This window comes from Lagopus muta, chromosome 5 (assembly GCF_023343835.1).
Source record: "Lagopus muta isolate bLagMut1 chromosome 5, bLagMut1 primary, whole genome shotgun sequence".
Lineage (NCBI taxonomy): Eukaryota > Metazoa > Chordata > Aves > Galliformes > Phasianidae > Lagopus > Lagopus muta.
In genome coordinates, this window is record NC_064437.1 from 51,550,471 (window position 1) to 51,578,139 (window position 27,669).

General features: G+C 38.3%; 3 protein-coding genes across 12 annotated transcripts in view; 2 read left to right on the forward strand and 1 right to left on the reverse strand.

The window, feature by feature from the left end:
- The window catches only part of ZNF518A (zinc finger protein 518A), a 36,371-nt gene extending 25,912 nt beyond the window's left edge, over positions 1-10,459 (forward strand). For 3 of the 6 annotated variants that reach the window (XM_048945787.1, XM_048945786.1, XM_048945785.1), the window contains 3 exons: positions 1,448-1,894; positions 3,233-3,345; positions 5,282-10,459. In XM_048945787.1, the coding sequence (XP_048801744.1) occupies positions 5,402-10,015 (4,614 nt within the window). In that variant the 5' untranslated portion in view covers positions 1,448-1,894; positions 3,233-3,345; positions 5,282-5,401 and the 3' untranslated portion in view covers positions 10,016-10,459. Of the gene's footprint in view, positions 1-1,447; positions 1,895-2,147; positions 2,361-2,715; positions 2,809-3,232; positions 3,346-5,281 lie in introns of those variants that run through there. The other 3 variants (XM_048945789.1, XM_048945790.1, XM_048945788.1) reach the window with 3 other exon arrangements.
- A 5,220-nt stretch (positions 10,460-15,679) lies between these two features.
- BLNK (B cell linker) overlaps positions 15,680-27,669 on the reverse strand; it is a 93,842-nt gene continuing 81,852 nt past the window's right edge. For all 5 annotated transcript variants that reach the window (XM_048945801.1, XM_048945802.1, XM_048945803.1 and 2 more), the window contains 9 exons: positions 27,522-27,594; positions 27,130-27,160; positions 25,703-25,745; positions 25,085-25,163; positions 24,599-24,630; positions 21,963-22,042; positions 18,719-18,802; positions 17,598-17,753; positions 15,680-16,425 (listed from right to left, as the gene is read on the reverse strand). In XM_048945801.1, the coding sequence (XP_048801758.1) occupies positions 16,306-16,425; positions 17,598-17,753; positions 18,719-18,802; positions 21,963-22,042; positions 24,599-24,630; positions 25,085-25,163; positions 25,703-25,745; positions 27,130-27,160; positions 27,522-27,594 (698 nt within the window). In that variant the 3' untranslated portion in view covers positions 15,680-16,305. The remainder of the gene's footprint in view (positions 16,426-17,597; positions 17,754-18,718; positions 18,803-21,962; positions 22,043-24,598; positions 24,631-25,084; positions 25,164-25,702; positions 25,746-27,129; positions 27,161-27,521; positions 27,595-27,669) is intronic.
- DNTT (DNA nucleotidylexotransferase) overlaps positions 18,809-27,669 on the forward strand; it is a 267,418-nt gene continuing 258,557 nt past the window's right edge. Inside the window, exon 1 of the transcript XR_007377188.1 lies at positions 18,809-19,784. The gene's annotated coding sequence lies outside the window, so the exon portion shown is untranslated. The remainder of the gene's footprint in view (positions 19,785-27,669) is intronic.

Consider the following 27,669-nt stretch of genomic DNA (forward strand, 5'->3'; position numbering starts at 1 on the left):
CATGTCCTCAGTAGTGAGCATATGGATTTAGAATGGAGGCACAGCATGAGAACCTTCTTTCAAACAGTTGCTTGTGTTGTGGTTTACAAGGGGTTCTTAACACTTCCACAAAATGGGAAGCTTGCTGACTAATACTTAGGAATTTTGGAGGAGTTTTTGGATACTAACTCATATGACTAAAAAACTCTTTCATTAATTTTGGGAGAAACTATTACATAATGTCAATTTTTTGGATGCGTTTGGCCATTTTTTGTTGTTTTTCATCAGATCGTCACCTTTCACTATTTCAGATGTTACTATACAAATTTATTGTGATAGCAACGTGTTTTGACTTCTGACTCCTCCTTTACCCCTATTGTAGGCAGTAGGCTTCCTTTCACTTGTTTGTGTCATCTTATGGGTGGTGTCTTTTTTCTCTCCTGTGGTTGACATCCATACGTGGTCTGAATTTATATTACAAAGTGATACAGCACAGATTAAATATTTATGTATGTCTTCATACATTTTGTTGGGTCATGTAACTGACACTACAATGCTTATTTTCACTCTCAAATAAGGAAAATTAACATTTTAACACAAATTCAACTGTAGCTGCTTGTCAATTATCATGGTGATTCTTCCTTGTTATATTTTGCAACTTTATGGCTGTAGACAGAATTAGTCTGTTTCTCTTTTTATTTTCTTTACTTTTTCTCATTCTTTTCTTCAGCTGCAGTTAGTTTTCAGTTCCTCCAAAGCAGTATGAGCACATATTTGTATTTTGACTAATCACTTCTATTTAGAAAAAAACCAAAAACCGTAATTAATTAAAATCCAGAAGAACAATTTGAAGATTTGCATAAAAATAATGAGTACATTTTGTGCATTTGGCACAGACTGTTTCATTTGGGTGTAATAGAATCACCAGTGATATAATTCTGTTCCTGAAGATATTCTTTAGGGCCAAAAAAACCCCACCCCAAAATGGATTGTATTCATTTTATTTTAGTCAAAGGACACAAGGGAAAGAAGTGATGTCACATTCAATGTAGTATTAAAAATATGTTCATTTTTAAGTGGATCCTTATTATAGGCACGTGCACAAATACTTTTAACTCGCAATTTGCCTTTACAGTTCCTTTCTGCCAGAGCTGTTGGCCTGTTTTTCACCATGGTACTTCTGAATTCCCTATTTCATATATATCTTAGCACTTTGGTGGTGGTTATTACCTTTCTACAGGCTTTTAAGCCTTAGCCCAAGTGGTCATAGTGCTCTGCTATGAACAACAGCTCTTCTGAATATCAGTGCCATTGGGTCTAATAAAGTAAGCATTCCTTTTGTCATGACTTTCAGCTTTTTTTTTTTTTTTTTTTTTTTTTTTTGCATAATTTTGAGCATGTGACAACAGATCAATGAATGCAAACCACGTATAATGCTCAGAACACTCTTGTTGCTGTCCATTTCCAGGTACAGGTCAGCAAGCCTTTGCCCACGCTGGATGCCAGGCGGAGACCTGCTAGGCGGAGACCTGCGAGTGAGGCTGTGGGCGCTGGGGGAACTCGCAGCCCGCGCATCCCTGTCAAGTGATGCCCTTGGCGCCGGGCTGCTCGGTGCCACCTGGCCTCCAGGCCTCGCGCCGGCACCAGGCCGATGCGACCCAACGCGGCGATACAGGAAGCCCAGCTTCCTCAGCCCAAGAGGAGGAGAGGCCGGCAGGGCTCCCGCCCACGGGCGGTGCCTCCTCCCCCAGCTCTCCCTCCCGTGGGCCTCGTCGGCCGCCGTCCTCCCGCACCAGGTGAACGCGTATCCCTCCGCGGCGGCCGCCCCCAGCGCCAGGCTCGCAGCTCCGCAGTCCCCGGATGGAAACTGTTATGGCCGCCAACGGCGACCCGCTGGGCCATGGAGAAGGGCGAGGTAACTCCGCGGGGTGCGCGGGGCGGAGGAGAGCCGGCCGAAAGGCGGAGAGAAGCGGGCGACGGGAGCTCTGGTAGAGCAGGAAGCTGCGCTGGGGCTGACTTGTTAAATAGTCCCGCGCTCCCCGCAGCCGTGGGAAGTTGGCAGTGCAGCGCGGCTCTGGCCGGCGGCGGGGCTGCGCGTAGCTCGCGCACCGGAATAACGCGTGGCAGCGCCGCCGGCGGCGCCGTGTCCCTCCGCCGAGCGGCGGCGCCGTGCCCCCGAGGTCGTGTGCGCCCCCGCGGCGGACGGGGGCGGGGCTGCCCCGGGGTTGCCCGGTGCTCCCCGTAAGGGGGAACGCGGTCTGGTGGAGTCGGCGGCGGCTGCCCGCGGGTGGGTGCGCGGTGCTGGGGCTTCGGGAGCGGCTCGGGGGCGTCGGGGCAGAGCCGTAGCGGGCTGTGTCCGAGTGCGGTCCCGCTCCCCGCAGGTGGATGCGCGGCGGGCACGGGTGGGGCCGGACGGGAGTGAGGAGCGGTGTCTGTGCTCAGTGCTGGGAGGCGTAACGCCTCGCCGTGACGCTCACGCTGCGCACCTACAGAGCTCCGAGCGGTGCTGGCTGCTGGGAGTGTGTTTGGAACTTCTGGGGTTTTATAGTAAAAGTAGATGTAAAAAATCCTCGACCTGGAAGAGCTCTCACTCTCATCTGTTGCTAGGTTGAAGTGTACCGCTAAAGCCTTGCCTCCTTATCGTTTTAAAACAGACTAATGCTGATGTATTGGGGCAGTTTTGGGGGAGGAAAGTTGAGGCGTGGGTCTCACGTGGTTACTTGTGCTCCTGCCTAGTGGTTTCTTTCCATATCAGTTACCTTTGGTTCATGCTTACAAATGAATTTACTGCATGCGCTTTATTATCTACATGTTCCATATATTATGCAGGTAATGTTTGTTTTTTCTTTATGTCTTTTGCAAAGCTATTTAGAGAATTGTAATAAGTTCTGTAGGAACGCTCTACGTTTTTTACAATACTTTTGGCTTAACAAAAAGTCAGTTTTTTTCTGAGTTTGAAGTAATGAAATAGCAGTTGCTGCCTTTGGTTTTTTTAAGTGACTTTACATTTATACTTAGAACAGTTAGGAACACTTGAGAAGTATTTTTAAAGCCAATGTTATAATACACCTGATTAGAAGTTTGCTAGCCATGAATTTCTAGCTACAGCTTTAGAATTTGTTCTGTATTCGATGGTGTTCTCTCCTGGGAATATACGTAGTATACATATTTACAGTTTTCTTCAGTGTTTTAAAAAATGCACTCACTGTGCCATTGGGAAGGATGTATAAAATATCTGTCCTTTTGTTTCCAGACCACTTTTCAGTATTCCTCCTGACTGTGGCCTTTTCTGAGTCTCACCTCTACTATTTGTGTGGAAAAATGTCTAAAAGGCTGTTGAAGAATTGAAGTCATTTTTCTAATTGAGTAAGTCTGACTTCTACTTCCATAATGTAAATTTAAAGATCCCTGTGAATGACTGATGGATATTTATTAATTAGATGTCCCTGGCGAATTAATTTATATGCTGTATTGCAGGTATTTGTCAGTAACTGCGTCCTTCCCAATAACAACAAAGTTTGATTCTAATTTGTGTGGTTGCTTGGCTAAAGATGATTTTTGAGTCAGGTTTGAATGTGTTCTCTTGAGCCTCTTTGTTGAACATAAATGTTTTACCCACTTAGGAAAGACCTCATCGGCTCCATGTTAAAAGCCTGCAGTGTATTCCTGCAGCTACTGCATTCACTTGTGATTTTCTTATAGTGTTAATTGTATAAATATTTCATATTTCAGTATTTGACAGTACAACAGAATGGTAGATAGCTGCTATCAGGATGATACATTGTTTGATGCAGCCTGTAATTTTCATGTGTTGCATATCTGTATTTGAGAAGTTCTTCAGCCAAGAAGTCCAGGTTGTGTTTTGGTCACTTGTTATTTATATGAGAGTTTAACTTGCTCCTGTTTGCATAACAGATTTACTGCTGGCAAGAGGAAGGCATTATTATACAGTACTTTTTCCATGAAAATTGAGTATAACGTGGATGAGTTGTTCTGTTCTTATGGTTCAAGCATATCCCAGGTTTTAATCTCCTGTGTGGAAGACTGGAAATGTCATTTATTTATATACATATATACACACACACAAATAAATATGTTTTATATATATAATGCATATATAAATATATCCTGGATCTTTAGTGTTTAATTTTAGTTTGCAGATATTCATGGCAAGTATGTGTATGTCTGTGGGTTGCAGTTTTTTGTTTTTTAAATGTAAAATGTAGTTAGAATCTTGCATGTCTTGTAACTGAAGAACACAGTTTAATTTTAACTAATATTGAGTTCTGCATAAAGTGTAGATATGTTTTGGCTATCATTTTCAAGAATTACTTAGAAATGCCAATATATTTTTTGAAGGCATGTAATAAAGCATATGCTTTAAAAAAAAAAAAAAAAGCCAAACACTTGTTTTACTTTTATTGCTGCTGTGATATGTGAGCATGACCTGGAAAATTTTTCAGTGTCCACTTTGTTTCAGTTGGGTACTTACATGCTGAATGTTAGATCCTTCCTTCTCACAGGGATATGGGAAAATATTTGGAAGACCTCAGCGGTGATGTTTATAATGGCCTGGAACTCTGAGGCAGCTCTTGCACTTCATCACAATGAGGGAGATGATGTGATCATTCTTGCATTTTGAATGTGAATAAGGGAGATGATGTGATCATTCTTGCAGTTTGAATGAATAAACAGGGTGACCTAATGAGTTCCAAGTCTGTGTTGCTTATGGGTGGGCAAGGGAATAGCAGAGAGAAGGCTGCTGATCAGATTTCAGCCAACACTTTACTAACTTCTGCTAGTAAAGAAAAGTGTCACTATTAGTTCTTTATTATGGAAAACTAGTAAGAAAATACTGTATCAGTAGGGAAGAAACAGTTCTTGTTCCTTTACAAAGTCCAGTTGATTTTTTTTGGTGCTAGTCTGTTTCTTCTGATTTTATGTTGCCATGTGGGAGTGTTGTTTGAGTAGAAACTTGTGCATTTATTAACTGTGAGTATAGCCTCTAAAGAGAGAGTGATGCTTACCATACTGGTTTGAGCCTCTTAATCCATGGGGAGGTACTGTTGTCAGTCATACGCCTGTTTCAAAATGATTAATTTATATCCACAAACAGTGAGAAACAAAAGCTGACTTTATCCATTGATTGCTTCAGACTTTGTGATGCTATAAGTAGACGTGTGAAATATTAATTGTGGATGACTGTGATTTATTTATTTGTGTGTATGTAGATGTCATATCCCCATTAGTACACTGGTTTTAAAAGTAACTGTAATTCACTGTGTTTGTTTTCTAATTTCAGGGGAATAAAATGGGAAATTTGTAGAACACTGAAGATAACTCAGCACAATAAACTTGTTTACTACAGGAAATAAGCCTAATCTGAAGAACTCACTTGAAGAAGAATAATACATATGAAATCATGCCATCTGAACAGGACCAGTTTTCTCATGATAAAAAGCAAATTAATTTGTTAAAACATGATGCTGCAAATAATCTTTGTATGGATACTAGTTTGGAAAATGCACTAGTGAATGACCCTTTAAATATGACTACTCGACCAGCAGTTTTGGATGTCAGTTTCTCCTGTAAACTGAAAAATGTAAAAATTGATTTACCCAAGGTGAACATTCCAAATGAAGTATTAATGAAACATGAAATTGATAAATTCAGAAAACTATTTCAGTGTAAACAGCAAACTGCAAGGAAGTCCTTAACTCTGGAGAAAGTAAACGTAAGCAATCTTGACTGTTCAGGGGAAAGCCATGTACAGAATAAAACAGAAGTGCAATTTGGAAAAGGGCTGAAAACTGTGGCTAAGATACTGCATTTCACTTGTACAAAGTGTGAGGACAATGTTAGATACAGCCCAAATGATCTACAAAAACATTTTCAGCTGTTACACTCTGGAGAGTTGCCTGTGTATCCTTGTGAAATGTGTAACTTCTCAGCTAATGACTTTCAGGCTTTTAATCAGCATAGACTCACCCATCGCAGCACTTTAGTAAAGTGTGAGCTCTGTCTTGATGAGCAGATGTACACTTTGTTGGATTTGACAAAGCATTTTACATCAAAGCACTGTGTAAATGGTCACTTCCAGTGTGAAAAGTGTGGGTTTTCCACTCAAGATGTGGGCACATTTGTTCAGCACATTCACAGACATAATGGGATTACATATGAATGTGGAAAATGTCATCATATAAGCTATACAGAAGAGGAATTCCAGAGACATCATCTTGTCCATAGCGGTCTGATTCCTTTTAGATGTCAGTTTTGCAATTACAGCACACCACGGAAAGATTATATTTTAAGACACCTTATAGCTGTGCACAGAGACCATTTATGTACAAAAGAAAAACTGGAAAGGGATAAATGTGAAAAAAGAACACTGAAGACTCCAGCAGCACTAAAGCTTGTGTTAAGAAGGTATAAAACGGGAACATCGAAAAAGCCTCTTTGGAGGCGAAAAAAAATAATTGGTGGAAGTGACAAAACTGGAGAAAAAAATTCACAAGTGCTAAGAATTGTGAACAAAATTCAACCAAAATTGGATGAGTTCAACCAGTATATGAAAGTTGTGGAAGCAAATGAAGAAAAGGATCAAATAACATATACTGAAAAGAATTTCACGGGTGCAATGCATGCTACTACTACTGCACAGTGTAATAAAGCAGAGGATGGAACACGTTTCAGCCTTGGATCATTGAAAAATACTGTTCATGGGCCTGCAGTATTGATGATCAAAAACAATAAAATATCTGTTCCAGCAAATTACAGTGCTAAATTTATGGGATTTAAAATTGTAGATGGGAAACAACATATTGTTATAAAATTATTACCTACAAATAAGCAAAACTTGCATTTGTTGGGTCAGAAAGCCGATCTTATTAAAGATTGCTCTACACCTCCTTTGCCACAGACTGCTGATCCTTGTAGTTTGTCTTCAGGTGCTATACCCCGTGTAACTGATCAGTCAACCTTTAAGAACAATTCCATTCACCCATTAACTTCTGTGTTTTCTTCTGCTCTTCATTCAGGAAAAGCAAAAGTGGAAAAACAAAATAACTCCTTATTGTATGGTAGGAGTGTTTCTCAAACTGTAGCACCTTCTCATGTAGCTGTAGGAAAAAATTCATGTAATTTGCCAATGAAGTTGGACTCTCCTGTATCTCCATGTGATGAGGTGACAAAAATTGGAACTCAAAGTAATATCTCATGGAGAAATTATGGTCCTTCAACTCATCCTCAGGTATTATCACCTCCTGTTACGAATACACTATGCTATGACCCTTGGAAAATACCCTTCTTTCCTGAACTGAAAATACAAAATGGTGGCCTGAATAATAATCACAGAACTAACAATCTGTATTATTCACCTTCCGTTGATTCTTCTAATGAAGGATTGCTGTCTTTTCATAATTATTCTAAAATGGACACTTTGGATAATCAGTGTAGCGTTTGGATGTCAACAGACGACAAATCTAAAGAATTTATATCCAGCCAAACAGTTTATTTTCAGAAGAGTAATGAGTCTGCAAGTTCATATTCAGACTCAGTCAAAGACTTAAAACTGGAGAACACTGTATCAGCCCAATCAAATATTAAAACTTATGGACACATAAACACTAAGAATAATGGTATGTCTCCTAACAGACAATCTAAATTTGTTATTGACAGGGAATATTTTGTGGAAGACCAGCATAATGGTCAACAATATTTGGATACTAATTTGCATCAAGACTTCACAAGCAAAGCTGGGGAATTCCCAGAAAGTGGATCTGATTGTGCTAATTCAGTTCTAATGCCCAAAATCATGTCTGTTTTCTCACTGCAGAGTGAACAGGCAGCTAATTATTTATCACCTGAAATAAACCAATTACTACAAGATGTGTTAAAAGTGAAAGCAACGCCTCAGCAAGAATCCCACAGCAAGTTGAATAACTGTGTAGAACTTCATTCTGACAAGCTGCTTTCCAGTCAAGAGAAAGGGAATAGAGCCTTTACACATTTAAAAAACTCAGCAACCACATGTAGTTTTCCGAGGCCTTCTACTAACGCTGACTTTCATTTATGTAAGAGGGAATTGAATACAAGATGTAGCACACGTGGAGGTATGCATTGTGGAGATGAGAGAAAGATACCCAGAACATACCTTGATTCCCAGGGAATGGATGTGTTATGCAGAACTGCAGATGGTGCTTTGCTTAAAGATGATACAGATGCATTTGTAACAGAGCGACTGGTAAAAGATAAAATGCAGTCTACAACTTCAGATCCTACCAGCTTTTCACCAATCCTTCGGGAACAGAAGAAAACTGTTTTAGTTCAGCCACCTCCATCAAGATTTTTTGTTCCTTTGCACCTTGCTAACCAGCCTGGACTACAGGTTGTTTCAGGAAAATCTCTTTTGTCAACCAGTTCATCAGATGATCATGCAACGAAACCTACGTCTTTTGCTTTAAATAAAGGACCTGGAATGATTCTGACTTTTAGTGGGTCAATTGGAGCGGTTGCAAATGTCCCTAGTGATAGTTCTCAGGTTTTGGGCAGAGTTGCATCCAGAGAATATGGTAAAATAACCATACCAGCTTCAAAAGCGGATGGGAAGCATGACAGTTTCGGAAGTGTAAGAAGTTGCTGTAATAGGAGAACATATAGTGCAGCAAATGACTCATTAAATAGCATGTCATCCAAAGGACCACTTGTAATTACAAACTTATCGGAGTCATCTGTAAAAAGAACTTCTGTGAAAGCATTATCAGAGCATCAGGATGTTGTCTTTGGTTCAGAACAGTCAACAGAACAACAGGAGATGAAACAGAAACAGCATGTTTATGCATTTTTGCCTGATGGACAGCAGGCAGTTTTTCTGAAATGCATGACACCAAACAAGCCTGTAGTACATAAACGTAGTGTTTTTCGGGATAATGCTCATCATCAAAATTGTCAACCAAAGAAAACTGGAGTCATGCAACAAAAGCTTTTGCTGAAAATTAAGACTTCAGATATGCTGGCTGAAACAAACCGGTCAGTAAACAACTCAGTGCCCTCAGTACAGTTGGGCAGCTTACAGTCCCTTACTCCTGCACTAGCACAGAAACAGACTGATCTTACTTCTAATGATGCCTTAATCTTACCGGGTAGGTTAATGCCAGCAAATGCCTCTTCGGCAAGTTCTAATCCAGTGTGTTGTATTCCTTCTGTAGAACCTGTGTATTCTACCAGAACTGCAGGGTCATGGTTGCAAAAAGATTTTGTTGAGAGTACACAAATAATAACTGCTAACAGGAATAACTTTTGTAGTCAGAAGTCCTCATGGAGCACCCAAAACAGAATTGCTAAAGGAAAACCTCGTTTAAAACAGAGTGGGCCTAAGAATTCAGAAACTGTAGTTTTGCAAAGAAGCAAGAATTTCAAACGGAAAAATAAGGATAACTGCAAAGAACCTCCAAGAAAGAAACTAGTGTTGCACAGAAAGTGTAAGGAAAAGAGTCGAGGTGAAGTCGTCAGTGAATCAGGTGGCCATTACAGACAAAGAGCATCAAAAGATACTGTGAGGACTTTGAAACTACTTCCTTTTAATTCTAAACAGCTTGTAAAATGCCCTCGGAGAAATCAGCCAGTTGTTGTTCTTAACCATCCTGACGCTGATGTTCCAGAAGTTGTAAATGTAATGAAAACGGTTGCTAAATTTAAGGGACATGTTCTTAAGGTTTCATTGTCAAAAAGAACTATTGAAGCTTTGGAGCCAGCTTTCTGCAATCATTTGGACATAACTACTGATAATCTTTTTCAAAAGAGGCACAGGACAATAAAACCTATTAGCCCTGTAAAAGAAAGGTTTGTGTTAAAATTGACACTGAAAAAGACTAGCAAAAACAATTATCAGATTGTGAAAACTACCTCTGATAATACCTTGAAAGCTAAGTTTAGCTGCTGGTTTTGTGGTAGAATATTTGACAATCAGGATAATTGGGTAGGACATGGACAGAGGCATCTGATGGAGGCTACTCGAGACTGGAATTTGTTAGTGTAATGATGACCCATACCAATAAAATATCATGCATTGGGCCTTTTTAGAAAGAGATTCAAATTGAATTATGATGCACAGATTGTTTTGTATTTCAGTATTGTAACAAGTTTAAAAAGTAAAGCAAAGTGCTTGTGTTTTAAAAGGAAAAGCAGATTCTCTGTTGCCATCAAGCTTTTAGAAAGATTGAGGAACTTTTTGGTTTAGGTAACTTGTAACTAACTGCAAATACAATTCCATACAAATATATATTATTTTTTGTTACTACTATCCTGTCCTATATTTTTATTCTATGAAATGAGTTTTCAGGGCTTTTGTTCTGTACATATTTTAGAGGATCTAAACTTGTAAATATTTTTATACTTTTCAGCTATTTGGTATAATTCTTGCACAGAAATTATTCCTTCCCCACCACCTTTTTTTTTTCTTTTTTTCTTTTTTTTTTTTTTTCAGATCTGTGCATGCACTACTAAAAACAATTTGAAAGAAAAAAAATTCAGCTACACACAACTGTTCTCCAGGGATTTTTTGTTGTTATTTTCACTTGTTAACTCCTGATTTTGTTTTTCAGGGATTGAACACTATTTTTAGCAAGTGCCTAGAAGATGTGAAGCAGTTAACATTATGTCAACTGTGTAACCATAGGTCCAAACAGGGCCATTTCCCCAATAATTTCATTTAAACGAAGCCATATGTGAATGCTTTAAGCTATATTGCTATGCACATGACACTTGTACTATTTCTCTGCAGTTTGTCTACTTTCTTAGTGAAGTATTTTTCATATAAATTAATAAAATGTTACAATTGTGTTAATACAGTGAGCGTGAGAATGAAATCAGTTGAAAATATACAGTATATATATATATATATTCTTAATGTATATGGTGTTTCAGAATGGTGAACATTCCTAATCTGTATTGACTCTGTCACTATTAAATTTGCTATAATTTGTGTTTACAAGTATGACTGTGAACATTTATAGAAAATACTTTTATTTTATTCTGTGTCTGTCACAGATCCTATAGGAAGGCTAATAGTGCAAAGCACTATTTCAGACCTGTAGCCATTGTAATTTTATATATAATTTTTCCCCGTAATGATTATGTAGTATTTTTCTGCTGTTGCTTGTTCAGATGAGCTGCCTTTTGTGTTGCCAGAGATTTGGCAAAACCAAGGCTTCAGTTATTCTGTCCTTATTTTAATGGTCAGTAGAGCAATAGTGTTCCCAGGAACCCCATTGCTTCATCTTTATTGTTTTAGAAATAAAGGAAGGAGAATATGCTTCTGGGCCATGGTGATGGAGAGTATACAAATGAGGGTTCTTATTACTCATGGTGTTTACTATATTTAGAGGTGAAATTCAGACTTATGTGGGAGTGTCCTTAGCATATGGCACCTGGTATTTTTGTTAGCCTTTTCAAGCAGTTTAGTTCAGAGATGGAGCAGTTTACAATTCCCAGCTTCCCTTATATGTGATGGTGTGCCTCATCATGAAGCCCGTAGGACGTGACCAAGGAAAAGCTAGAATAACTCTTACAGGTAACATCTGCAAGGTCAGATGGATGATTTTGAGGCTGTTTAGAGTGATGAACTGAACGTTGACGTTGAACTAAACATGCTACGGAAGGTACTTTTATTTATCCAATGTGGTCCAGATTTTCCCTTTTTGAAGAATACAGGCAGTGTTTAATTAAAGCCAGCTTTATGGCTGTCAGCAGGCAAATGGAATTGGCAGTGGTTGTTCTGGCTGCGTAACTGAGTGCTGTGCAGAACAGCAGTGATAGCATAGTCACAAAATTCTGCCCAGGGGCTGCAAGGTTACGTGTTGTATGTGTAAGTCAGCTTCCCAAAGTATTGATGGAAAAACTGTCAACATTGACAGTTAATGGTCTTGGAGAGGCCTGGATCACGGAGGCTTTAGGTTGTATGCAAGTGCAATTGCAGTTTTCAGTGGCTGTTAAGGTAAAAGTCAAGACTGATTGTGCTACCGCTGAAACAATGACAAGTCTCTTAGGGATGTCATTGGCAGCAGTTAGATTTTTTGAAAGAATTACTTCAGTAGATAGATTCTTGCTGTGTGTTGGCAGGAAGATCCACTCTACCTTTGTAACTAGTGAGATTTATATGGGAGTCAGCTGAAGTGCATGAGACAGCGTGGGTTGGGTGCAGTTGGTGTGTTTGCTGTATCAAAGTGGACTTGTTTTACAGTGCTGGGCTTGAGTTCTGATGTGAATTTGGGAAGGAGCTTTTAGAAATCTATTTTACTGTTGTTAAAGTGTGTTAGAAATAAACACCAGTAGGAAAACACAAAAAAGAGGGTAAGAAGGACCTTCTAGCTGGTTCAGTTTGTTCTCCTGTAGGAGAGCCTTCACACTGAACCCCTGAATTCTGAGCTTTGCCATTGCCTTTCTGGGAGAAATATCAATGAAGTTTGTTTCTAAAATGCATTCACTGCAATTTCACCAAGGGTAAGCAGCTTTTGTTAATAGTTGCATAACACTGAGATAGAAATTCTGTTCTACAATTAGAGGGTTGTTTATATTGATTAATCACGAGAGTGACAACTGTGATTGGATTTTGTTTTTCCGCAGAACCTTAAACAATATCATGAAAAAGAATACTGTGATGTTAAAAATGCTGAAACAAGGTTGCTTTTTGCAATCTTAATTCATTGTCATGTGTCACTTTATCCATGGCCATCCATCTCATTTGTTGCAGAGAATTGTGATTAATATTTTGTTTCCCTACTCTTAGTTAAGTCTTTGCATAATTTAATGCATGTTGCCCAAGTGTTCTGAATATAGAGCCCTTTCTCTCTTATGACTTTTTCTATAATTCTTCATTTGAGGTCCTAAAAGCTTGGTACTTTTGCAGATCTGATTTCAAGGAATCTCAAGTTAGGCTTCCATGAAATTATGATCACAAAGATCATCAGCAGAAAGTTGGCTTAAGCAATTTGAGTGTTGCACTGGATGATGCAGCAGTAGATTCTCCAAAAACATGTTTAACTGCCTTAATAATACGAAGCTACCTTTCAGCTGGCTGACTCCTGTGGTATTTGTTTCCACATTATCTTCATTAAATGGGAAAGGTATCCTACAAATGTCCTACAAGCAACATTACTTCCTTATACAACTGTGATTTATCCTGAAGTACCATACAGGAACCAAATAAAATACATAAATCCATATGGTAAAGTAGTAAACAATTGCATATTTACTGTGTATGTCTGTTTTACACAATTAAGGTTGCAAGTAACCTGATTTGAAGAGTGCTGCTTTTTGCTGCTTGACTTTACAAGCTATCTTAAAATGTTTTGATTGCAACATGTATCAAAATAAAAAAGCCTTAACTTGGGTACAGAATTTTGAAACATATAAATGAATCCAAGTGCAAGGTCAGTGTTTTTCCCTCTGAGGAAATGCCTTGTAAATATATATTTGGCCTGAAGTCTGGTTGCTTGTGTATTCTTTGCAAGATGTGTGCTCATTAGCAGATCATGGCTACTCTCCTTCAGAAATTTCAATGTTTTAACAAAAAACTTAAGTTCGGTATTGTTCTGGGGCTGTTGTCATGTGAGATGTCTTATTTTTATTATTTTAACGACACTTCCTAAGAATCTGTGCCTGCTGCTGGTGTTTTAAATTGAAGGAAGAATATAGTTTTGTGAGTTGCATGTCTGAACATTTGGAATTTGGAGGATGCAAGTGCTCCTTTCATGGAACAACACTGATAGGAATAATTTGCAGTATTCTGTATGCTCTCTGTATCAGGTAGGCATACAACACTTTTAACTTTTCCTTTGTTTCTTTGCTAGTCACATAACGTCAATTGTTTGGAAGAAAAATTATGTAGACATATCAAAGATGGAGAGAAGTTTGTTGCTGCGTCTGTCAGAAGTCAGGCTAACACCTGCTACCTGATGAAACACCTGCCAACACTAACTATTGGCAGCTGTGGGTACTTCACCAGCTGTAGGGGAAGTTTTCTGGGGCAGGATTTCACTTGAGCTGCCACTTTCAAGATTAAGCAGTGACTGCTGAGTCCATATCACTAGAATTTTTAACATAGCAAACTTCATCATCAGTTACTCTGTGGAAGACGATGTTGCCTTCTTACTCCCTGCCTCATCTTGTTGCTGAAAGTGTAAGTTATCCCCATAACAGCGTAGAAAATGGCTAGGAATAAATAAGGGTTTGCAGATGAATGTAGAGTTGAATGTTTATCCATAGCACATTTATTATTATTAATCATCCACAAAATTATGAAGTAGTGCTTGGAGCTCACTGGCAGTAGGAGCATTGCTTCGAGTATAGGAGGGACTCAGTATCACCAATTACCCTGAAAAATCTGGCATTTGCTCTCTCAAAAGGAAGCCTATCGTTCCATTTTTTTTATATCCTTTTTTTCCTCCTTTCTAGAATGATGGTGATGTTACACCTTATAATCAGAAGTGTAGGAAGAATGTAAGCACTTTTGGAGCCTCCTTTTGGAGGAGCGTTATATGGATGGAACAAGAAACAAAGTGGTGTGTTAAGAACAGTGTAAATAACGTGCAGTAGATGAATGAGTAAGGCAAGGACTCCCCCTGAACACAAAGCTAAATACTGAAAGAGTGCTTTTTCACAGAGTATTTTCCATTGTCATTAAATGCTCCCAGAGTAAACACCTACAAGGAGTAAATTAAAGCTTGCAGAGACCAATGTTTGTCTTTTGTTAATTCTGAGATCTAGACTTCACAGTCTTAAATGTTTTAAACATTATACTAGTTATACTGGTTTAATTACTGTCACCTGAGCAATATACTGAACACAATGTGTATGTAAGACTGTAAAGTAAGTGTCCTATAGCAAGCAGACCTGTGAAAAGTCTGTATGCGTAGTTTCTTACCTGCTGGGCTCTCATTTGCATCACAGATGGAATAAATATAATCTGTGTTGCAAAAGAGCATAAACAGCCAGGTGCTGAACATCACCATATTAGGAAGCAGTTATTTCTAGATGATTGGTGCATTACGTGAAGGTGTTGCTCAAAGCTTCAGAGAACCAGCTGCATAATACTCTCTGTGTAAGTGACTTTTTGAGACCTTGCAAGTCCATGCTGAAGTTTGCCTCAAATGCCTTGTGGGTGAACTTAAAGAACACTGCCTAATTTGGAAAACAAACAAACAAACCAACAACAGTGTTTCAATTTTGGAAAATATCTGCAAGATAGATGAACTTGCAGGTCAAAGGAAATCAAACACCTTTGGAACTAATTAACCATTACTGCTAGGAATTTTTTTACTAGAGCAACTATGTATTGATAAATTTCATTTTATCTATTTGATCTTTTGTGAAAATGACACTGCTGTCAATAATGCAAGAAGTAAAACACTCTGATAGATCAGGCTTTTTTGTTGTTATCTCTAAATTAATTCTGCAAGAATTGAGTTGGTATTTAGTTTGGCAATGTGTTTGGGACTCCAAGAATAGCTTATTTAAAGACAAAAGATTGAGAGCTATTAAGTCAGATATCTGTGTTAAAGCTGTAAAAACAGTTGTTGTAACAACAGGAGGCTTGTGAAGGAGCTCAAAAAAATTTATATAAGAGACATCCATGACAGTGAGTTGATGCTTTTTCACTAGAAGGATGCTAAGAAAACTCATTTAGCAGTGCTTCTGTACACAGTTGACTTTACAATATTTAACTTTATTTGCACATTTGAAAAAACAAACAAAAATATTAATGAGAGAGTAAAGCTGAAGGAAGGACAACATGTCCATTAATCTAAACCATTGACAGCTTTATTGCTGTAAAGCTTTATTCATGTAAAGTACAGTCCCATTTCCAGCTTGTACATGGCAGTACATTAAGTTCAGCTGCTCTTATTTCTGAGGATGTGCACTTTACAAAGAAATTACTGAGAGCAGTGATGTGTGGTAATCTTAACAAATGGAACAAGTAGACCACTGTGGATATTCTCACTTTTCAAGTGAGAATGTCCTAGGGGAAATACATCTTTAAATAGCAGTCAGAGGACAAGGTTGTGGTACGCAACTGTTCACCTGACTTTCAATACCCCTGTTGTCACAGGTGGAAGTCACAGATGACCATGTATCCACTTTGTTTCTTACATTAAGTAGGCTTTTTTTTGTAAAGAGACAGAGTTGGACTTGAACTGCATATCTTACTGCTCAGTAGATGTTGAAGAGTATTTTCCATCACTGTGGATGTTCTTTTAAACTCCTGATCCACACGGTTTGGGGTGTTGAAGCAAATGATTAAAAAGTCTTCATCTCAGCATTTCAGTTCAGTTAAGAAACTCTTACAATATATTTCAGTTTTGTTGAGTCTTTTGTGTTGTTTTGGCTGTCAATTAGAACCAAGGAGGTATGCTGGTGATTCTCTACTATTTCAGCAACACTGTCAAAACGCTGGATAGAGAAAACAAGAAATAATTAGTGGTATCCTTTAATGTTGTAACATTGACAGTAATTATAGAATCATTTTTTGTCCCTCTTCTCGCAGCATGGAGGAGAGTGGAACTATGACTGTTACTGAGTGAGATGTTTTGCCTTTTGGTAAGAGCACCAGTCCTGCTCTCAGTCCCAGTTCCAATAGTGGACAGATTAAATTTGGACAATGTAAGATAGAGCCAGGGATGACATCACCTCATGCTCCTACTGAATGGAGATTGCTGCCTGCACAAGCTGAACCATAGAGTTTATTACATAGCATATTAAACAGACACCGCTTACAGCTAACCTTAATCTGTCAAGCTACACACTGTGTAGCAGCTTGGGATTTGCTTTATTTGGCTGCCTCAGTAAGAGCAGTGGACTCTCTGGAAGTAATACGGTGCAGATGGCTGTCAATGAGCGCTGTTTTAGTTATGCCATTTCAATGTCAACCATGATGAATTAACACCCTGAATCTGCTAGGCCTGTTGATATTCCTTTTGGTTTCCATCCAAACGGGACTATCTTTCTTTTTTACCTTCAGGTCATTTTTGACTCTTTGTGAAAGGCCAGATAAACTCCAGGCTTCTGAGTTATTCTGTAACCTAAGAACTGTTGCCTGTGAGGCAGATAATCAGGCTGAGGCAAGCGTGCTCTCACATGCCTGAGAAGCCCCTCCTGTGTGGTGATGACACACAGATTTATTGGTATTTGAGCTCCAAATCTCTATGCTGCTGTTAGAATAATTTTCTGTGATTTTTGCATCTAAATATTCTTCATTTGAAAATAGAATTAAAAATACAGTTATTTTTCTTTTTGTTAGTGGCCCTTTATAATTTTCCAAGAAATTTTAGAACTAGAGTCTTAGGTAGAAGGTGACTAGATATAGCTGGAGGATTTATCCAGTAACTTCAGTTCTGATCCTGATAACTTTTCAGAGTAGTTATGAGTATGCTTTCAACTTTATCTGTGGTTTTAATTAATTTTAACACGCAGGAGCTGATGTAAACGATGTTTTCTCTAGTTTCGTATACTTCAGTCACAGTGCATGAAGAATCCTGTCAAGTCATACAGCAACATACTTCAATCCTTGCTTATTAAAGATAGATAACTGAACAGTGTTAGGAAAAAAAAAAAGAAAATCTCACCTCTTCACCACATTTTTCTCTTCCTAATGCATACTGTCTTGTTGATTCAATAAAACGTATAGGAATGTTGTATACTCTTCTGTTATAAAACACAACCAGTGTGTACGGTTGCCTTGAATCCTGTCCAGAACTCTTTCTTATTAGGAAAGATCCATCCTAGAGAAAGAGAATATATAACTTTTAAAAAAATTGTTGTTTTTTTTTTTTTTGTTTAAGCTTAATAGGTTGGGTTTTTTTGTTTGTTTTTTAATTTTTTTTTTTTTATAATTGTAATAGCATTAAATCCTTTTCTGTCATTAGAAAAAAATCATACAGCAGGAAATAGCATATATTCCTGGTGTCTAACAATAGCTTTGAAAGGTTTAAGAGTGCTCTTTGCCTCCTTTCTCTTCCTGTTAAGAGAAAGGGAGAAGAAAAATATGCAGTGACAGCAGTCTGTTGGATTTCATGCATTATGAGGAAATGAAGTTACTGTCAGTGGCAGTAGGTAGAAAATGGAACAGCAGAAGTGTTTCTCCAGAGTTATTGCTACTGGCAGTGTAGCCCAGTGCTCACTAGTTGGCAGCAACCTATGCTGGTGACAAGCCCAGTACTCTATCCTGCTTTGTGAAGTGAGGGAGAAGAAAACTCAAGTGATGCTAGGGATGCACCTCTACATGTTACTAATTCCTTGTAGACAGACTAGTTGAGAGCAGGACTCATTCTCCAAATAACTAAAATGCTTAGTGCTATCACATCAAAATACACTGCAGCATCTGTCTTTCCAAGTACTAACTTTTTTACACGATCCATTGGATAGTCACAGAGATGATTTAGAAGTAACTGGGCGTTGCCTTGTTTTAGTGCATGTGCATGAACCAAGGAAAATCTCTTAATTTGTAACAGCATTCTTTGCAGTGCAGCAGGCTTTGAACTAAACTGTGACACCTTCAGTTATGCTTCTATAACAAGTGAAAAATTTCACCACACGAATGTTCTGGTTGACACTATTTGCACGGCAGAGTATTCTGATCTGTTTGTCATACAACTGAAGTTCTTAGAATACTTCTGCTTGTCTTGATTTTTTATTTTAAAACACCTGAAGTTATTCCTAAAACAGACATTCCTTGAAAGGGACCTACCTTGTTAGATCGATACAGTGCATCTTCTGCTGTTTTCCGATCACAGGTTGCAGCATACCATGCTTTACTATGAACACCAGCATCCTAGAAAGAATGAGAGAGTGAGTCTCACCTGCAAAATAATAACAATAATAATAAAGAATTTGGCCTGTGGGAGTGTTACTGTTCAGTAGTAATGGCTGAGAAGAATTCAGATGCAAAACTGTTTAAGAAACACAGAATTCAGAACATTCTTTACCAGGAACTGACCATTTTTATTGACCAGAGGAAGAACAAAGGAAAATTAGTGTGTTAAACAGTGGTAACATCTAATAGAAGTCTCGTGCACCAGAATAAACCCTGAGAAGATTCTTCAGGTTTGGCTGGAGCGCGGTTTGGCATTTTTAAAGCATTAAGATATTCTAGTAGAATTTAAAATGGCATTCAGTGCTTGTGGTTGAATAGCTTGTCCCTGAACAGTTTAGATGTTGCTTGGCTGTGGCCTAGCCCATATGATATACAGAGCAGGTAGGTGTCTAACTTTGGGAATGAACTTCCCATATATGTAAGGCTGTCTGTGAACATGGTAAGCATTGCCTGCATCTGGATAACATGGAGGTAGGAGAAGTGCATCTCTGGCTTTCTAATGTTATTAAATGAGCACAAAAATGTACGCTGTACTGCAAAAAAAATAAAATTAATGCATCTCCTCTACTTATACAGCACCTGAGACATGAGATGTGGGCTCAGTTCAGGTTCCCTGTTCACTGAGTCTGAACATATCTTTGCGTTTAAAACAGAGCTCTTGAATAAAAGGCGTAAAACACCATCTGTTTCCCATAGGGAAGGATTACATCTGTGACAGAATAAAGAGTGGCCTGTATTTTAACTAAATTATTGGGAACCCTATTTATATGTAGTGTTCCCTGTGAACACCTCACCAACATCACTCTCCTCTCCAGTCTGTTCAATGCTTGGCAGTGCTCTGTACAGCAACAGAACCTAACCAGAACCTTTTCTTCTAGGGAAAGACACAGGCCAAAGGACTTCATGGATGGGAACATGGGTGCAGACGTTAAGATACAAGGTAGGATTATTGGCACCCTATAGGTAGGTGAATTCTGGTTTAGAAGATAAAAGCTTTCGTTGCAAAGGAAATGTACAGATGAAGAAATGTGAGGAGGGGAGGGCAGTTGGGAGTGTGAAACAAGATTATAATTTGAATAAGAGAAGCAGGGGTAATTCAAAGATGCAGGACTGCATGTAAGTTTGTGAACAGAAGTGCTGTTTAAGAAAAGGTATGGAGATTTTGGAGAGGTGTGGAAAGACCTGGGGAAGGACGGGAATAAGGAAGTGGAAGCAGCACAGGACCTATGCATTATCAGGTTCCAATGGCTAGAAGATGAAGTAACAGGTTATCAAACCAGCAATCACAAGAAGTGAGCTTGTGCTAAGAATTTTGATGCTAAAACTGACTTAAGAGTGTGGAAGGCTATAGAAATAATGCTGAGAGTATTTCATAATCAATACTTCCGAGTATTAACCTTCAGAGTCATTTGAATGCTTTTGCTCCAACTTTACAGTAACAAAGTTAATAATAAAATTCATTTTCATGGAAGCTTTATGAAAGCAATCCGTCACATCAGTAGAAAAAAAAAAAAAAAGAGATGAATTTGCATGTTATGGCTGTTTCCTTGCTGCTGATAATGGAATGTCTTGGCCTCTCTCTTGTGCTCATTTTCTTGCTTCTCTGATCTCTCAGGGAGACAGTTTGCTTCGGTAATATCATAGGGGAAAAAAAACCCACCTTTTTGTGTTTTGCCTTTGTGTGTGTGTGTGCGTGTGTGTTCTGTTTTTCTGTGAGTTTAGCTTGGCTCAGCTTCATGCAGGTTCAGAACACCAGAGAAGCACATGGCTGGGAGGGGAGATGGAGGAGAGAGCAGAGACTCCCGGTTGTGGGCGCTGCACTAAATTTGTAGGTTGGCTTGAGCCATAACATGTAACTCTATCTCCAAGATTCTTCCATGTATTTTTCCAGTCATACTATTAATTGTAAAAAGACAAAGAAAAGAATTGCAAGTATGTAAAATACTCAGCCACTTAAGGAATGGCTGCAGCAAACCAATCTTTGTTCAGCAGAACAAGAAAGTCAGCTGCTCCAAAACCTTCCTGCCTAGCCCTCTCTATGGGCTATAATCTGTCCACAGAGCCCCGCCACCAAAGTTTGGATGGGAACCAAATAAATAATGAACCTTTAGGGCAAAAGTCAAGTCCATAAGCACCTATATTGTAAGGTATGCTACAGCTCCATTATACATAATTGGTGGGAAAACACCACTAACTTCAACAGTTAATTTAAAAACAAAATAAAATGAACGTTTTATTAAACTGTGGTTTTGCCCAAGGCTGTTATATGAAAGCATAATTGCTACAAGCTGTTTTAGCGTCTGTTGGATTGTTTTTTTGAAAGTGATTTTTGTAATAAATTTCCAGTATGACATTGTTAAAATTGTTCCAGAAGTTCAAGTTCTTTGTGTTCCTCACTGTTGTATTATCATTGTCATGTCAGACTTTAGAACACTTAATGTTATTGGCTCTGCACAATAGAGCCTTTGTTTTGCAATCAGCAGAACTATTTTTACCTTGCTTGAGACTACTGGACTAATGAGAATGGCTTCATGCATTTTGTATTTCCATTCCTCCAAAATGTGAGTGAAGGGAATAGCACTGACATGGAACTAACTTTGCGTTTGCTTAGATCACTCAAAGCTTAATGTTGCAACAAAAAGCAGCTAATAGCTGCAGATGTCTTGGTTGCATAATTATTTCAGAACTCAGTATGTACAGCTATACATTAGAAAATAGGAAAATAGAAGCTCATCATAGCCATCTAGATCTAAGGACATTAGTCAAAGATTTTCTTGTTTCAAATGGCGTCAGATTATTATGGACTGCAAAGTCTGGATGACCTGAAAAGCTTGTTAGCTTTTCAGGATTTGTTTAAAATGAGTGGTACAAAACCAAGGTTTGGTATAATGCCATTTATACATTTTTTCTGGTTTGTTGAAGCTCTCCTTTGCTATATGTTCTAAGCGTTTTTGACCTTAAGCAAACATTTAGATGATTTGTGCCACATAAAAATCTTCATTGCAAACAATAACATGAATATTACCAGCAGAGGAGCATGATTTTTAGAGAGGGGTGGAAATGCTACTTTAAAGTGAACAATAAGATTTCTGTACCATGAACTTAGCTGATGTTATACCTGGTCTGCAGTAATTGAAATGGATGAAATGCTGCTGTGAGGGGAAGTACCCAGAGCACGGCTTGGGACTTCTGGCACCTCTGCAAAAGAGAGAACAACATAGGTAATTTTTCAAAGTATGTTTCATTTTCCTGTAAGAAATTGGTATATCACAAGGCCTATCAGAGATCTGGAAAAGTTTGACCTTTGGTATTATTCAGGAAAACTACATACTGTAAATACATGGGTTCAGTGCTGGTGCCTGGGACACCTGCCTGCTTACAAGAGGAGCCCTTCCTTCCCTTCCAGAGAGAAAAATAGTTTGGAAATGACTTGGTTAATAACCAGAGTTAGATTTAACATGCAAGAAAAATGCCTAAAAAACAAACAAACAAACAAAAACAACCCAAAAGAAAATAAGTAAACAAGTATGGAGTATAGTTTTTACCCTATGATTCTATAGCAAAAGACAAAGAAAAGGCAGAAAGTATAAAAAGCACTCAGTGCAAGGTAAGAGGCAGTCACATGGTGAGGGAATCAGCAAAACTAATGTAGCTCAGATATTTTTTCACTGATTTAATCCAAGTTACATGTTTGTACATGTGCACAAGAAACCTAAACAGCAAAACAGAGAAGCAGAACTGGTAGGAAAGATTATGAAGCTCAATTAAAATTGCAGTGGAAAAGCAGAGTAGAAAATAGTTGTTATGGCTGAAATACAGGCATTGAAGAATTAAAGAAATCCAGAAATTGCAAGGAAAGTGGTTGAGTACTGTTGCATATTAATGACTCGATAGAGAAATGGAAAGTATGTATAGATAATTGTTCTGATTAAATAAATCTTGGCCAAAGACAGTAATGGTTCTCATAGAATATCCTGAGTCAGAAGGGACTCGTAAGGATCAGAGTCCAACTTGGCGCTTCTGATCACAGTTAGATACATACAGATACAGATGATTGTGCTAGAGAAGATAACTGTAGAAAATATTCTGCCATAATGAGAGGTTTGTATCCTGTTCATTTCACTGGGGAAAAAATGCGACTACGGTTGTAAGCACTTTCCTGCTCCTGGCCGTAATATTTTGCAGACTGCTTAATCTAATCTTCGCTTATAGAATTCTGATCTAGATTTTGGTTTCAGAAAGCAGTGTTATGGCAGACCTCATTGTAATGGTCGTGCTGTGACTCAAAAAAAAGTTGGTTTGGAAAGCTGAAAGGTGTATGACATAGCTTTTGAATTTTTTTTATAGTAAAGGTGCAACCATCTGGAAGTTGCACACTAAGTGGAGAGGAACAGCAGTAGCTCTCAGTGAATGAATAATCACTTGAAAAAAGCTCCTCAAGAAGAAGAATTTTTTTTTTTTGTTAAATTTTGACTGACCAACTACAAAAGCTGTAACTGAAAAATTCATTGTATGAATAATATTAAGAGTGGTCAGGAGTCAGGCTGATTAGACTTTACAAGAAAAAATTAGAAATTCCTTAGCTGTTTAAAAAAGAAAGAAAGAAAGAAAATGAGGCTGCCTTCAGTAAGAATTTTACTGATTTTAAAAGATACTGTAGGTCCTAAATCAATTTCTGGTATAGAAATGGAGGATTCCACAACCAAATTGGAAGCAAAACTCATACAGATTAGTACAGTTGAACTGGTGGGAATAACAGTCTTTATCTCTGAACTCTGAAGAACCGGCACATGAAATTACAGGGCTAGTAACAATAACTTTAAATCAATTTCAAGTCAGAGTGGTACTTTAAGATTCAAATACCAAACATAATTGCTATACTTCAAGTGGAGGAAGTGGCCCGAGCAACTATAAGCCTTTTTGTCTTAACTGAAAAGAGCACAGAGCCCTGGAAGAGAACTTGAAGCAAAGAGTATTTTAAGATGTGGAGGTAAGGGTCCAATTAGCAGGAGAAAATCTGAAATTTACTCTAGAAGATAAGTGTTAAAGCTCTTTCATAAAATAATGGACTTCTACAAAAAGGAAAATATCTCACTCTATTCACTCTGGATGTACTAAGAACATTTGATGATGTGCCGTATGGGGAATCAGTACTTTTGATGAAGAGAATAAAAGTTAGCACAAGGCTGGTATGATGATGAGGAAGATATGGCAGGGAATGCTGAAGGGGCATTGGCTGTTGGGCCCAGTTGTCTGTGATAAAGTTGTTAGGATCCAAATAAGCACCAAGAGCATGTTAAAGACATGTTGCTAATTAGAGCATCATTTAGTACCAAATGACTTTAAAAAAAAATAGTTACTCTTTAAGAATTTATGCTACATGTTCAAGCATATCAGTCATGTGACAGAAACAGACAATCCTGAAGGGCATCAGACTATTGCACAAACATGAACCATTATGGCAAGAAAGATGGATAGAATCTTATGGTGGGAACCGACCTATCTGCCCTTAGTAGAAATTTTCAGTGCTAATAAACGGGAGCAAGGCACCCAATCTCCAGTAATTTGCATAACAACTGAAAGAGTCCCTCAATTTTACTAGCTGAACTATACCTGATCTCTACTTTGTATGCATTACAGAGACAAATGTTAATTCTGAACCAATGAATATACATAGCATCTTGAAATAATTCAAAGATTAACTGGAAGTTATATATCAATCACATATTAATTCACAATCTGAACAATACTTACTTGGCAGAACTAAGGGCTTTTGGAGCGAAGACCTGAAATAAACAGAGAAATTACAAAAGGTCTGAGGGAAACAGTTTTCTGAAAGCATTAAAATTGCCTATATGAAGCTAGCAATGGTAGAATGTGTTCCAGCTCACCTTTGTCCATTGAGAGATAAGACCCAAATACAGGTATTTTAGAACTCACCTCCCACTAGTATTGACTATCAGTAATTTAACATCTGATTTAAACCTCTATTGCTTAATCAGAGGTTATAGCTTTCCCTGATTTTTGGTGGCAGTTACACTGTTTTGATGCATTTGCCACATTTGTTTTTTTTTTTTTTTTTTTTGCTGCGGGGAGTTTTCAAGAAATTTGAGTTTTAAAAAACAAGAAGGTTATAAAGAAAAAGAAGGCTCTCCTTTGAATTTTCCCCATCTGTGTTCAGACTGGCGAAAAGGAGTTGGTGCACTGAAATATTCAGAAGATGATGGAAAAGGCTTTTACTTTGAGGTACCACTCGGAAGAGGTGGAAGTGGGAACTCAAGGCCGGAACCTCGTCGTCGTTCTGCTGCTGTAGGTTTCTCTGTAGTTTGAAAAAGACAAATCAGAGTCAGCATTTCTTTAGAAATATTGTCCAAAGTAAGGCAGTCTCAGTAGATGAGGTGCAGCAGTGGGGCTGCAGTTACCCTGTGTTAGGCAGCGGGCCCAGCTGAGCTTTCGCCTCGAGGTGCTGCTGCCTGGCACAGATATTTTCTGCCTGTGTGAGGGACTGGCTCTTGCCAGAAGCCATCTCTGCATGAGGTGCTCCTTGCTGAGCTCAGAATGATGTGCTCATGCTTCCCCTCCCTTCCCACATCTCCACTTTGAGGACTATATGGCACATTGCTGCTGCATTATGTTGTGCCTTACGCTGCCAGTAACCTCAGAAGTTTTATTGTGGCTTCTTTTAGAGAACAATGATACTCAGTTCAACTAAGGCTGGCCAGATCCAGTTCTAAACTGCTAAAACCAACCTCTCCTAAAATAACGAGGATAAATTGGATGTGATGTTGTTTGTTTCTAAAAAGCAAAATAAATAATTTTGATACTGTCAACTTTTCTAAAGTAGTAGAGAAAATTTACCTTCATTTACAGTGAAGGTGTCTCTGCAAGGCAAGCATGGTTTCTGCAACAAAACACAAAGAATTCCAATATTACGTGGCATGTCACTGCATCACTTATACAGCAAATATCTTTTTATAGTTGTTGTTAACTAGTTTACATTTAGAACTGATGTTGTCCTGTGGGGATCAAGATAGAGGGGCATGGCCATTCCGAGAAGAGCCTCAGGCTGTATGGCAATGCAGCTTGGAGTTTTGTGAAGTAGATTTAGAAAGAATCCCAGTTTGTGGGGATAAATAGATGGACAGAATAAAAATTCAGAGATGAGTGCTTTAAGGCTTCTTTTTAAATTATTATCCCCATGAATAATTTATAGTTCCTTCTAATCTCAAGTCCAGAAATGAAGAGTTCATCCCAAATACTTTTGAATCAAAATTTGAATATTTTCTCATCTTTGTTAATCTGTACATACAGATGTCTGAACCCCTTTCTCTTTCTTTACTAAAGCTCAGACTGCCGGTTCAGCCATCAGTAAAATCCCTCTCAGCATTCTCATTCATTTTTTTCCCTCCTTCCTATTTTAAATCAAGGATAACAAACTCTTAGTTTCAAAACATGTTTCCAATTTAATTTAATTGGAAATTTCAACAGTTTCTCTCATTTTCTCCCACTGTAGGTTTTGGGATGTTTCTATAAAGATGAAATACTTCTTGAAAAAAACTGACTAATTCTGATAATATCCTATGTCTTTCTTGAGCTATCATTCTTAAAATAAATCCATGTGGTTTTTATGTAGGCCTATATATTTCAGAGATGTTTCTTAATGGCCCACATTCCTTCTTATTTCTCATTTTAATTCAGTCCTTGCAGTATGTGTGTACTGTTACATTCAGGGGAGACTTATCACTTCCTACAGCTTCCTGAAAGGATGCTGTAGCGTAGTGGGGGTCAGCCTCTTCTCCCAGATAATAGTAATAGGACGAGAGGTAACGGACTTAAGCTGTGCTAGTGGAGATTCAGGCTGGATATTAGGAAATGTTTCTTCTTGGAAAGAGAATGGTAGTGCATTGATACAGGCTGTCCAGGGAAGTGTTGAATCACCGCCTCTGGAGGTGTTCAAGAAAAGTATAGGTATTGCTCTGACTGATGTGATGTAGACTGCTCACAGGCATTGACTGGTGGTTGGGCTGGATGATCTTATTGATTTTTCCAACCTCAATGATTCTATGATTGTAGGGTATCAAATCCAAACATTAATTTAATCTAAACATTTTTTTGCTTTAGCTTTCTCACTACTATTTAGTTCATGTAACTGCACCCATGTGTTTATTTTCATAGTGCCCTTCTACTTTTTCCTGTGCCTTTATGTTGTATCATAATTCATGATCAAATCAAGTTTGATCACATATAAGGTTATCACTTAATTATGCAATTATAAATCAACTTACTGCTGGATTTACTGCATTAGAAGTTTTCTTTCTGTAAATTGGAGGGAGAAAAAAAAACATTGTTATTTAGCTGATACATGGAATTCATTTAGCAACTAAGCATGTGCATGCTATTGCTTCTGTACTTCAGTAAATGAAGCAAGCCAACCAGCATTTGCCATCAGCAGCAGGCAGTGAAAGGCAATGGCACTGGGATACAAACAGCATTCCTCCAGAAATAATGAAAGAATAGCTTCCCTTCCCCTAAAGTCAGGGTATTCTTCATGAACTGCAATAAAAAGTTACTCCTGAATTATGATTGCCACAGACCAGGTTAGGAGTTGACTCCCAATACAGCCAATATTAATTAGCCCTACCCTTAAAGAAGTAGTTTTCTCACTATTTTTACTCACAGAGCCCTTGGCAATGGAGATGGAGCTGTTCCAGTATGAAACTTAGATTCTTGTATATTATTGAAGCTATGATCTAGAAAAAGATACAAAATATTTAGTATGCAATATTAGCTCTGTCTGAGTAGTAGGTTTTCCTCACTACATTTCA